The sequence below is a fragment of the Anas platyrhynchos genome, chromosome 2 (assembly GCF_047663525.1).
Source record: "Anas platyrhynchos isolate ZD024472 breed Pekin duck chromosome 2, IASCAAS_PekinDuck_T2T, whole genome shotgun sequence".
NCBI classification, from domain to species: domain Eukaryota; kingdom Metazoa; phylum Chordata; class Aves; order Anseriformes; family Anatidae; genus Anas; species Anas platyrhynchos.
This window is the reverse complement of record NC_092588.1, coordinates 154,584,658-154,597,339: the sequence shown is the minus strand read 5'-3', so window position 1 is coordinate 154,597,339 and position 12,682 is coordinate 154,584,658. Positions and strand designations below refer to the sequence as shown.

The following is a 12,682-nucleotide window of genomic DNA, read 5'->3' as shown; positions in this document are numbered from 1 at the left end:
CCCTCTCCCAGGGGCACCACGACAAAATTGTTTTAATTGCACGAGAGCTACTGGTGCGTGCATGAAGATCTCTTCCTTTATGCTCTAACTTTACTGTAAAGCAGAAACAAGTCACAGCAAAGTCACGTTTCTTTAGAGTCCTTCCTCCAGAAACTGCTTTCTTGGGTCACGTTGAACTTTCTCTCCTCTGCTACAGGACCCATCTGCTCCCACATCCCAAGGCTCCTGGAAGCTTGGGGCTGTGCGAGCACATTAAAAGTCCAACACACAAGCAGTTTTCTGCAACTCGGCAAGCTCTGAGCACCAGCTGACTCTGAGCACCCTTTCCTTGAGGCCAATGTAAGGTGCAGTGAGTTATATTTAACATTCCTCGTTGAAATGTGAGTGCAGCGTGCCTCTTTTGGGGCTGAAATCAGGGTGCATTCACAGAGGGTTAGCTTACTTGATGCCCAATAACTCAGAAATCAAGATTAACTTGATGTTGTGTTGAAACCCAAACGTGCCGAGACCCTGAAGCTTTGATTCACTTACAGTTCCTAGCTTTTGTAGGGGAGGTACTGAAGACCTGCAGCCCTTTTTCACAATTGTTCCACCATTTGGGCCTGTACTCATCGTACTGCAGGGTGCTGAGCTTGCTGTCCCCGTTAAAGCTCTTGGTTCGGCTGGAGGGGACCAGCTGGAAGAGGTTTTCTTGGGGGAAATAACTTCTGGGGAAAGTCCTCCTGCCTGCAAGAGAGAAGGGGAAGAGTTATGGCAAGAACACAGATGCCTGCTGGGATCCACCTACCACCACCTTCTCACGTCACTGCTCAGATTCAGCGAGGCAGCTCCTCAAACTAAAAACTGAAGAAACCGAAGCAAAGCCCTGTGCCCGTTCTGAATTCAATTTAAGAGCCGTTTACAGCAGGTAGGATCGCATCGAGTGTAGGATGTCCCCAGAGAGGTTTGCAACAGTTTAATTACATCAGGTTTTTGTCAGGTTTTAATCACAAATAAACTCAGGACAGGATTTACACTTCCAATTATCCCTGGCGTCCCCTAAGACCCCAACACAAATGACCACACCAGCAGCGCCATGGTGCTGGTGAGAGATGAAGGTCATTCTGAAGGCTCAATATGCTGTTTGTGTGTCCTTAATGGTTTTGGTTGGTTGGTTTTGTGTTTTTTTTCCAAGGGAATTTGATCTGTATTCAGTTTTGCCTCCCACCACTCACACACTGCAAGGAGGAGCAGCAGCGAGGCGAGGGAGAGGTCCCCAACGCTCAGAGCTCGTTAGCTTGAAACGGCCGTGGAGAGACACCGCTACCTGAATTTGGTAGGTGGTTCCCTCCAGCTCTGTGAGAAACCTGCTGTAACCCCTCATTCCTCTTCCTTTTATTACAAACCTCTCCCTCCTGAGTCTCTGCAGCCCTGGGCGCTGTTACAAGCCTCCTGCCCTTCCCATCCCCACAGAGATCCCGCACTGAGCTCTTCCCTCCCCAGCCCTCCGTGGTTTTCTTACCGTCGCTGTAGTCCTTGCGACTCTGGGAGAGGTGGTACTGCCTGGGGAAGGTGCCCCCTTTCCCAAACCTTTCGCAGAACGGGATGTCAAATTCTGGAGGAGGAAAGAACAGACACGTTTCTTGCATCAGCTCAGTACCAAAGGCCCGGAGCAGTTATTACAGGAAAGCATTCAGGCCCTCGGGCCGAGTTACGGGGACGAACAAGGTAACAAATTGTTCCTTTGCTCAGCCAGGCATTCCCCAAGGCTCGCTGAAATCTGCCCGCAGTCACATCTGAGAGGGAAAGCAAGGGCCAGACGCCCTGCTCCTGGTCTCCTTAAAGCAAACAGAGGTTAACCACTGACTGCGGACTCTGGCCCACGCTGCTCACAACGAGGCAGGGGATTGACACAGAACGTGTCTGCTTTCCAACACAGACTGCTACGTGTCTGGTTTACACGTGAAAAACACAAAAATTAGAGCGGAAACAGAACTGTCGGGCAGGGGCAGGCCCAGATTTATCTCGTGCAAGATCTCCGCTGTGCTATCAGCTATTTGCAGGGATCTGCAGGTATTGAGGGACAATCCCCACTTCTCAGATGTGGCTCCTGACCTGTGAAAGCTGCAGAACTCCTCATACCCTCCAAACCCTTCTCTTTACCTTGATTAAATGCTAAAAAGACCGATTTAGAATATAGAGAAGGGATTGAGCAGCAGAGTTTTGACTAGACATGGGCTTATGGATGGACGTGAAAGCTAAGGACGTATTTTTTAATCAAAAAAAGGAGCACAGGAAGCCATGGCTGGTAGCACTGCTTAACGTGAGATTACAATATCTGTCATTTCCCTCCCCCAACTTTCTCCTCCTGTTTTTCCTCCAGCCAGCCCCACCGACACAGCCCATTCTGATTGTTTGTTTGTCTTAGCCTGGGGCCAGCAGCCGCTCCTTGGAGACCCATCCTGGCCGAAGCCTCGCCGCAGCGTTATGGAGCATCATTTCCCCGTCACAGCGAGGTGTGAGAGGAGCCCATAACGGCTGAAATACAGCCCGCAAGGAAAAGCAGCAAGGATGGGTCAATGGGTTCTCGGCAAGCCACGTGTGGGCAACAACACCGAGCAGCACGGCGAGGCAAAACGCCTCCTGCACCACCAGGGAGGTATTAAACCACGGGCTGCCTGCAGCTCCATTGCCGTACTTCAGTCTGGAAACGCTGCCCCTGGCCAGAAGCGTGGTATCCTGCTGAGGCTGACTGCCATTTATTCATTTTTAATAGTGAAAGTCATGACATTACAGAGTTTCCATGACTTAACCAGCTGTTTGTAAGCGGTTAAGCAGTAACCTCTGGTCCCCGCGAGTTACCAGTACGTTTTCTCCAACACAGCTTGCAGTGGTACAGATTCTGCCTCCTGTTTCTCCAGGTGTAACTCCCTAGAGAGCTTGGGATTCGGTTTGGCTTTAGAGAACATTCCTGTTTAATCATTAGGGTCCTTTTTGAAGTGTAGCCTAAGCAATGGAGATGGTTTGCTTAATTTTTGTTACTTTCCATGCAGTAACATCTCTCCAATATCTGCTCTCCTCTATCTACATGCTCCCCGTGCTTTTAAGCAAGCATGAACCTCCAGCGATGCTTACCCATGCAGTCAAGACCGTCTTTGGGATGGCTCTTCCTTCCAGGAACAGGGGTTTGGGTAAAGGGAGGGCTGCAAAGAGAAGAACAAAAATGTGTTTTATTATATTGGAAAGGCTGGGGAGTGAGTTAGGGGCAGTAACACACAGGAAGCACGCACTAATCAGCAAGATGCACTCATCACCCCAATCGACCAAACCGAGCTCTCATCCTAAATCTGCACAAAACTGAAGATTGAAGGCTTTTTTTTTTTTTGGGGGGGGGGTGGTCCACAGCTTTTTCCTGTGAAAACAGAAGGGATCCTGGAGAAAACAGGGTCACCAGGCTGAAAGAAAGCAGCCAAGTCTGCACTGTAACACCTAGGCACAAAATGGGGCAGGAGGAGGGCTGGAGATTTGTCTTCCCTCGATGCCAAGTGCTCTTTTGTGCAACTCTGCTTTTTGTGAGCACTGCTCAGATGTGTGGATGTACACACTGGAGTCATTCCTTCATGCTCAGCTCATGAAGGTCTCCTCTTCTTGGAGCATCACCTCCCACCTTCCTCGTGCAAGAAAAGCTGCACCACCACTGTGCACGTACACCAGGAGGGAGGGAGCAGGCTCAAGGTCTTAAAATTGCAAAGAGAGGATGGTAAAGCACGGAGCGGGGATCTCAGCCATCGTAACTTCATCCCAGCACTCTGTAAGGGCCAGTGAGGTGATCTGGACAGGATGTTTTTTCCACTCTGTCTGCTCTCCTCTTAATAAAATGGACGTGGTAGCAAAAACTTGCTTTGCAAAGTGCTCCGAAGTCTATTTGTGTCAACACCGATCACAGCAGGTTTGCTGCGGGGAAGAGGGATTAATTGTGGTGTTGTGTCGCATCAGCCTGGTCACTGTGCTCTGCCCTCTGGAGGCTAACAACACCTCAGGCAACTGGCAGCGAGGACTCGGCTGCATCTTGTGCAGGATCACAGAACCGCAGCACTTCCTGAGCTGGGAGGGACCCATGAGGATCATCAGGTGCAAATCCTGCCTCTTAACAGAGCAACCTGTGTGGAACAGTCACGCTTGTTCCTTTTTCTGCCCTCCTCGTGCCTTTTCCAGCTCTCTAGACCCAATGACTGTACAGAGTCGTGAACCAAAGCCATGCTGCTCTCCTGCAGACGTGCCTGACGCTCTTCTCCATTCACAGCCAGGCATCACAGCTCAGCTGTGCTCCTTCTGCTGTTACCCCCAGCAAAATCTACACGAAAAGCAAACCTGGGGCACGGAGCCTGGGAGCAAAAGAACTCGGTTTCGACACATCCACAACGATGAGCAAATATATCACAGGAAAACACCGCAAGCCACAAAAAGGAAAGGGACCTCGCCGCTGAGACAGACCTGAACCCAAAGCACGCCACGCCATCCGCGCAGCCTCGGGGCTGGGTGGCAAAAAAATAAAAACTAGCAGTGGAAAAAAAATAAAAAATAAAATCCCTTTGATGAGGATGAATAAAAAAATGCATATCTCGCTTCCCAAAAGGACACCGTGTCTTACACACAGCCTGCCACGCGGAGCAGCGGGCGCACGGTCGCTCTGCACGTGGGAGCTCGGAGCTGCAGCGCTATTGAAGTGCCGCCCGCGGCAGTACAGCGTGTCCCAGTCGCTTCCTGCCGTGGAGCTAAAGTTAGTTTTTGCTCGTCTGGTGGCCTCAGCACCTTGACTGATACAGCTGGGGCTGCCAAATTTACAGGGGGGCAGCGGAGAGCAGGCAGCACGCCCAGGGAGGAGGCGCGTTGGCCCCATGAGCGCAGGAAGGCAGAGGGGTGAGAGGGGGATCTGCAGCAGGAGCAAGAGCCCAGGATCTGTTTTTTAGCAGTCTAAATGATTTTTTTTTTGCTTGGGTGCATCCTCATCCCAGCAGGAACTGCAGGGGATGCCAATGCCCCCAGTTCTGTCCTGCTGTAGGGGGCAGGCTGTGTTTCTGGTGGTGACAGCGGGGACACGTGCAGCTCACCTGTCCACGGACCTGTCCAGGGACTGGCAGCTCCCAGACAGCGACCCATCGGGGCTGATGAAAGCTTCGAGCATCTGACAAGGAAGGAAAAGGGAAAAACAATCAAAAAACAGATTATAACTCCTCAAATCTCATCACTAACAGAAAGCTGCAGGACACAGATCTACTTGACTCCACTGGAACCAGCTGATTTACCCCAGCTGATACCGGCCCCAGCAGAGACAATATCCAGTCCACGCAAAGTTTTCTTCCTAGAGGAAGTTCCTTTATGATGCCCTCTGGATTAGGATCCTTCCCAATTGTTATTTCACTTTTATTTGCTAGCAGGGAACCCAGGGCAGAGATAATTGGCACCCTGACATCTGAAGCACGCCGAGGAGGCAACGAGATTCAAAGAGCTCGAAGCATTTGGGGGGGAAAAATAAGTAAGAAAAAGAAAACAGGACAGAAAAAAGAAAACAGGAGAGAAAAAAAAAAGAAAACAGGACAGAAATGGGGTGCCCAAGGCCGAGTGGATCTCGTGCAGCACAGCCAGGTGGCCGTGGACTCCTGACTTGCAGGGCACAGCAGCCCTGCCTCCGTCCCCGGTGCTCTGTGAAGCATCACCGGGGTTTTTGGCTGCGGGGCCAGCTTGGCTCTGGCGAGCTCACTGAGTCAAAAGCTACACTGGTGTTGCTTCCTGGATGAGCCATTGTGCTGCCTGGGGTTATTTATAGCCCCTGAGGAACAATAGAGGGTTTGTGGTGAACCTGGGGCTATGTGCAGAGCCACACAGGGCCGGGAAAGCCGAGGGATAGGGGTTAAGCACCGCACGGAGCCCCCCTTTGCTGGCTCCTGGACCATTTGCTCCTCCGTCCCCTGCACAAAACCTCTCCTCCTCCGGGCTGTGCCTGTGCTCTGCCTACTTCACGGGTTGCCACAACAGCTCACATTATTTTTCCGGGCTGGTCCCAAGGGGAAAGCCTGATTTTTTTCCTCTCCTTCCCAGTTTTGACCCCAACGCCTCGTGTTTCGGAGCGCAGCTGCCAAAGAGGAGTGAGACTCCACACCTCTCCCCGTTGAGGTGCTGAAACAGACTCAATATTTCTCCAAAACCTGGCAACGGGGGCAGAATTGGAGGTTGGAGCAGGGTGAAGAATCAGCCTCTGCCCATCTGCTAAGCCGGAGGCAAGGAGAAGACCTCTAAGACCTTGCTTACATCATGGGCCTGCGCGGGGGCATCCCCCAAAAGGCAGCAAGCACCCCCAGCAAAACAGCTGTAAGTGCTTTTACAACAGGCACGTGCAAAAGCTGCAGTCCGAGGGCTTTCTGAGGGCGAAGTCCACGTGGGGAAGAACACAAAACCCCTTTTTTCCTGCCGGCGCACGCATCCACCTCGGGGAGAAGGGTGGCAGCCCACCCACAGCGTGCTGCTGGGGAGGAGCGAGGAGCATCTGGGAGCCTTCAGCAGCGGGAGCAGAGCTCAGGCGGTGCTGGCAGAGCTCCCCTGACCCCCCCAGGGCCGTGCAGACCCTTCCTCCTGCACTCACACGCGCGTTGTCTCCTGCACGTGGTGTGGAAACCACAGCAGGCCGGCTTTTGGCCGCGAGCAGCACAAGATGCATCTGTGGGCGGACGCTGCCAGGACTCACCCACAGCTCGTTTCTGGTTTTCTTCAAGGCTGGACGGTGAACCACCAAAAACACAGCTTCGCCACGGCAACACTGGCACAGCCCGTGCCCCAGAACAGAGCTAGCGGGTGCTGCTCGAGCAGGGGAAATGCGTGTCTCTGCAGGCAAGACCCTTGGGGGGTGTTGCAGCAGCCTGCTGGAGCGAGGAACTGCTTAGCTCCCTCCCAAAGTCCCTCCACATCCCTCCTGCACGCTGCCAGTCCTTGGCAAAGTTGTCTTGCACCCAAGCTGCCCGTCTGACTTCAGCCAAGCACAGGGTACCACCGGTACCAAGCCCTTTGGAGCTACAGCTTGAGCTGAGATGGAAGTGGAGAGGGAGGTGGAAGTTCCCCTCCTCTGGTCCCGGGGCACTCCAGAGTTCCCCTCACCGTGGCCAAACTGAGTGGATGAAGAGGTTCTGTCCATCATCATGCCTAAAATTCGCTTTTCTTTTTATTACTGAGGGACTGGAATATACAAAATGTTTAATAAGGAAGAAAAAAAATGGGAGAGGAAGAGAGAAGGGAAAAAAAAACAATAAAAAAACAGAGAGGCTGCGGGCAGGGCCAAGGACTGCAAGCAGAGCTCAAGAAGAAACAGCGCAGGGGAAGCAGCGAGAGCTGCTGACACCCCCAGGCTGTTGCAATCACAGGCCCCGCTTACGTTCTGATCCATGGTTTCGGGGATGAACTCGCCCTCGCTGTTGATGCTGGTGTAGGATCCCTGGCGAGCGATCTGCTGCTGCTCTTCGGGAACGCTGCCCGGGGGTGGGGAGCTCCGGCCAGTGTGCAGAGAACCTAGGAGAGGGGAAAAGCACGGGTGAAGGAGAGAAGGATTGGCCACAGCCGAGTCCTTCCAGCGGGCACAGACCTCCTGGAGATGCTGCTGGGGTTTGAACTTGCATGGAAGAGAAGGGAGGAAGGAGAGAAGCCACGCTGGCCACAAAGACCCTACAAAGCTTTTGCAACCGGGACAGTTTGTTTTGTGGGACCACACAACATCCAGCGGCCTTGGCTCTCAACCTCCCCTGGATCCTAAGATCCTGCGTCCGGGTACTCTGCTCGTGCCAGAAAGAAAAAGGCTCCAAGAGTTTTGTTGCAATCCGATCGGGAGAACTCAAAGCACAAATCCTCCCTCCCAGGCTTCGAGCTCCAGGCATTTCCTCCCCTGGATCCCGTCGCTGTCTTGTTCTGTTTGAAAAGAAACCCGGCCCTCAAACCCAAGAGCCACAGAGGGTGTAAATAACCGATGGGATCAACCCTCCTGCCTGGAGGCTCCAGGGTAAGAGCCACCTGGAAATCCCTGGGGCTTTGCTGTGCACCCTGCAGGCTGCAGCACAGGAGCAAGGGGAGAAAACTCCACAACTTCCTTATGTTCGTGCCATGTTCCTCCCTTTTATTCCCCCAAACCCACCCTAGCCAATTCCTGGTGCCTGTTCGAGGATTAGGGAGCGTTGTCCTCGCTTGGCCCAGCTGCAGAGGCCTGGCTTGGCTTTCTGCAGTCCCTCCCCTCCATCCCTGGGCTGTCATCGCTCCACAGCAAGGAACTGCTGACCGAGGTCTGCGCTGCTCCGCGCTGGAGCTTTAACTCAGCAGCGTTGTGCAATGCGAGCCTTCACGCAGCACAACAAGCTCTTAAGCAGGCTCAAAAAGCCTTTTAGAAAGCCTTTTAAAAAGCCTTTTAAAAAGCCTGTGTCCTTCCCTGCACTTCTCACCCACCTCTGCAGCAGTTTTGAGAAGTCTTTTAGTTCATCGCTCCCAACGAGCTGCCACATTGCAAGAGAAAGGAATGGGGAACAGATGAGAAGTCATCACCAGTCCCTCAGCACAACGCTTCTGCCTCTGCCTCTGCTCTTCTGCATCACGGTCACTGTGCCAGCCCGATCTCTGGCACCAATCCATCAGCACAACCAACGCTACAAATCCCACCTCTCACTCCAGCTGCTACGCCCCAGAAGCTGCTGGCACGGACAGCAGCACCCCAGTGGTTAAGATCCCTGAATCAGCCTTGCTGGATTTCTACCAGACACATCGAGATCCCCGTCCCGTGGCTCGGCTCCCTCCAGCCTCCTCGCTCGAATTTTAAAAATAAAACTCAGAGGGCTTCGCGTTATGTTTGTTCTTCTTCCTATTTTCTCCTTCACAGATTTCCTGCAGAACACAGCAAGGAAAAAAAATAAAAATAAAGCCCAACTGAAGTAAGGCCAAGATCAAGGAGAGAGAATCTCTCGAGCGCTGCGGCGCACATAATGAACTGGCTTCCCCCCAGCCCTAAAAACAAAACCAGTTGGGAAGTACAGCATCCTCTCTGGGAAGATAAACAAACGTTTAACCATTTGGGGCTCGTGCTGCCGTCCCCTCGTTTGCTCGGCAGATGTCAGCCCTGAAGGCTGCGGGAAGAAACGAGGGTGGCTCTTGCTCCAAAAAGCCGCCAGGTGATTTGTCCCAGAGCCTCCAGGATCACGTTCCCCCAGCGGGGAAGGGGCAGGGGGACTTGTTCGGGAGCCAGAGGCTGGCCAGATCTCAGCCCTTCTTTTCAGGCTTCCTGAACTTGGAGAAATTGTGCAGGTTGGCACCAGGCGAGCAGCTGACCTCGATTCCCCTCTGCAGCAAGGTGCTTTGGGACGGGATTCCATGGTGCAGGCGCTGATGTAAAAGTCCTGCACTCGAGAGCAGAGCACAGCATGTCCCAGGCAGGGACGAACCAGGCCAGCACGGAGACTTACAGTCACTGCTGGCATCTGCTGGGGTTTTTCATGTTCCCTTCTGTTATTTTTTTATTTAAGCAGCCTCTTTCATGCTGTGTGTGCGGAGCTCTCGGTGCTGCACGTACGGCCGGCTCCCCCGTGCCAGGCTTGGCTTCCCTCTGCCTCCTTGTTCCCTGGCTTCACCCCTTCCCTGGCCAAAACTTCACCCGTCGCAGAGCGGCATCAAGCAGGAGTCCTCAAGCACGATAAGCAGAGAGAAACCTTCAATTAACGTGTTACTGATGAGCTGTGGCTGCCACGAGGAGGTGTGAGCAGCTCAACCACATCCCCTTGGGCTTCTTTTGCAGTGGGACCCCTGCAAGTCGCCCTCCTCTCTGTGCTGATCCCCTGAGGACGGGTTCCTACATCTAAATTTAAGGCTATGTGTAGGCTAAGCAAGTGGGACACTCCATTTTCTAGTCCCCATTTGTACCTGGGCAGATTTCGGGTCAGGAAACATGGTGATGATTAAAAACCTTCATCAACATTTAGCCTGTGCTCGTGCCCTGTGAATTTAATGGCACGGATGTTGCCATCATGTTGCCCATGTTTCTCGGAGCCATCTGGCCAGCCTGTGTCCCCCCCAAGTGCCCTTGTGGGGTTTTCTCTCAGTAAATAAGTACAGCCCTCAGTTAGCTGAAAATTTAGGACCCCGACAGGTTTGAAGCCAAACTTTTTCTGACACTTTGCTGAACGTTTTCAGATGCCGGTTACAGAGACTGGAACATTTTCCACTTCCAAAAAAAAAAAATAAATAAGGTGGAGTGGGGGGAGGGATTTTCACCGAAAATGCTTATGAAAAAAATAAGAAAAATATTGACTTTGCATGAGGTTTTTTGGGGACATGGAGTTGAAGACATTTTCTGTCCAGCAGAAGCAAAAATAGCCAAATCTTCCCCAGAACATCTGCCCCCCCCTTCCATCGTGCTCGTGCCAACGACATGCAGTTTTATTAGTTTTTGCTGCTGCTATCACGGCGGAGTCAGCAGAAAAACACGAGACAGCTGAGAAGCACCGAGAACATGACCCTGAGCCACCTCTTGCTGTAACATCACGTTAAATCTCCTTTCAAACGTGGTTTTAAGGGAAAAGCTGAACTGAGCTGAGATCCTCACGTGCTAGCAGCTGCTTTGATGACAGCAGAAGCAAATACTGTGAAATATCTTGCACCTGCAGGTGGAGAACAGATTCTCCTACAGAAACCCCAATCTCTTAGGATGATTTTTGATTATCCACCAAATCGAATCCAGGGAAACACAACACAGGATTATATTTCTGTCTGTCTAAGGCCTGCTCTTCAGCTCTCTGTTCCATCTGCCATGCTGCTCGCCCTTTCAGCTCGCTGAAGTTTCTGTCCAGCTGCTGGAGAGCCCAGATCTGACTCCAGAAATCATCAAAACGAAGCTGGTGGATTGCAACAACCCCTGTAAGTGGGCTGTGGTAGCTTCATACGGAGCCCAAAGAGCTCCAAAGAGGCCTGGAGAGCTGCTGCCATGCAGGTTTGTTGCAGGCTCTGTCCAAACTAAGAGCAAGAGTTGTGGTTTGCACGGGAATAAAAGAGGGATGGCTGTGGCAAGGGCAGCTAATGATGCAAAAGCACCAAAGATCCTGTTTGGGATGCAGTTTGCATGCAAGGATCAATTTTCTCACTGCACACAGGATCAATTCTGCCTATTACACTCAGTTCACACATCAGTGACAGCTCACGGTGCCGCAGCTCTTCACTGGGTTACGTTAACAGCTTAGTTAGTGCCAAAAAAAGCCCTTCAGAGATGTCTTGCTCAAGCAGTTTCTGCTGAGGCTCTGCGCTTTGCCATGTCCTCGTGTCTGCATTTCATTCAGAACCATCTATAAACTCTGCCAGATTCTGGGCACATTCTCAAGAGCTATGAAAGCTAGAAAACCAACAAACAAACAAACAAAAATACAACAGAAAAAGATATCGCTGGCACATCCCAGCAACAGGACCACAGAGAGCTCTGGTACATGCAGCACCCACAGCTGGCTTCTTTCAGAATTGGGCATTGCTGCACAAGAGGCTAAACTGGACCTACCCTAGAAGGAAATTTCTTTCTATGTCATTGTCTGAGCCGCAGCAAACCAAAGGATTTGTTATCAAGGCAGTGCAGACTGTGAGAGACAGAAAGAGCGAATCCTCGGAGAGCAATACTCTTTGTTGCACAGAGTTTGGAAGCTTTCAGGTTGTATTGATAGAGATGCTCTTTGGAGGGTGAAGGATATCTTCGCGTATCTGAGAGCCCCACTTTACAGATGGGAAATAACTGGATGAGCACACTGGGGCTCTGTAGAAATGCCCGTGTAAGCATCACCCACGGATGTAGCAGGGAACATTCACTGCTAGACAAAATCACTGAGCCTGCCTGCTGTAATGTGCAGACTGACAGCCCTGCTATATGGACCGACGGGCTGCTTTACCGGTGCTGCACAAGACTTCTCTCTCTACAAAATCCCCCAAGGATTCTCGCCCAAAAGGTCCTACAGACAGACTGCCAGCAGCACTTAGCATTTCAAAACGCTCCGAGTTATTTCAGAAAGCAAGAAAAACACCAACTCAGGCACATAAAACAGAAGAAAAGACCATGTAAGATCCTCACTCTTCGTTTCAATTAAGCTCAAATTCACGTTTTCCCCCTCACGTTACACCTCAGATCATCTGCTCTTCCTTCGTTTCCACGCCTGACTGGACTTGCTGCTCACCACAACCTTGGCCACATCCTTGCAGTTTCTTCCTCAGGCTGAGGATAAGCTGTAACTGCACTGAAATACTGGTGGGAGACCTCGGGGTAGACAGCAGACCATAATACTTACAGGGATTGTGAGGGAAAATGGAAAGGGGACGGTGGCCCTGCTTGTAATAGCACCAGCAGCCCACAGAGCACCACATCTCACTGACCTGTTGAGTATTTCCGCGTCCTCTCAGAGTCCTTGTACAGGGATCCCATGATGTCCCCCATGGATCTGGAGATCCTCATCTCGTGCTGCTTGCTGTTGTTCGGCTGGAGGAGCTGGGGATCAGACAAAGGGAACGATCAGACTCTGCCCCTTTGCAGAGGCACCCCGTGAAAACCTCTGTTTGACTCCTTATGGCCATACTAACCAAGAAGCATTAAAAAAAAAGACCCCCAAATCACTCACAAGTTACATCTGTTACTAAAACGCTGTCAAACAATAAAATT

At 51.8% G+C, this 12,682-nt stretch overlaps 1 protein-coding gene across 2 annotated transcripts in view; it reads right to left on the bottom strand.

Moving 5' to 3' along the window:
- Nucleotides 1-12,682, bottom strand: part of LOC101795869 (mitogen-activated protein kinase kinase kinase 3) — a 65,576-nt gene that overhangs the window by 6,393 nt on the left and 46,501 nt on the right. For both annotated transcript variants that reach the window (XM_027450359.3, XM_027450362.3), the window contains exons 7-12: nucleotides 12,400-12,511; nucleotides 7,403-7,536; nucleotides 5,091-5,164; nucleotides 3,115-3,182; nucleotides 1,502-1,594; nucleotides 532-726 (exon numbers count right to left, since the gene is read on the bottom strand). In XM_027450359.3, coding sequence (XP_027306160.1) covers nucleotides 532-726; nucleotides 1,502-1,594; nucleotides 3,115-3,182; nucleotides 5,091-5,164; nucleotides 7,403-7,536; nucleotides 12,400-12,511 — 676 coding nt within the window. The remainder of the gene's footprint in view (nucleotides 1-531; nucleotides 727-1,501; nucleotides 1,595-3,114; nucleotides 3,183-5,090; nucleotides 5,165-7,402; nucleotides 7,537-12,399; nucleotides 12,512-12,682) is intronic.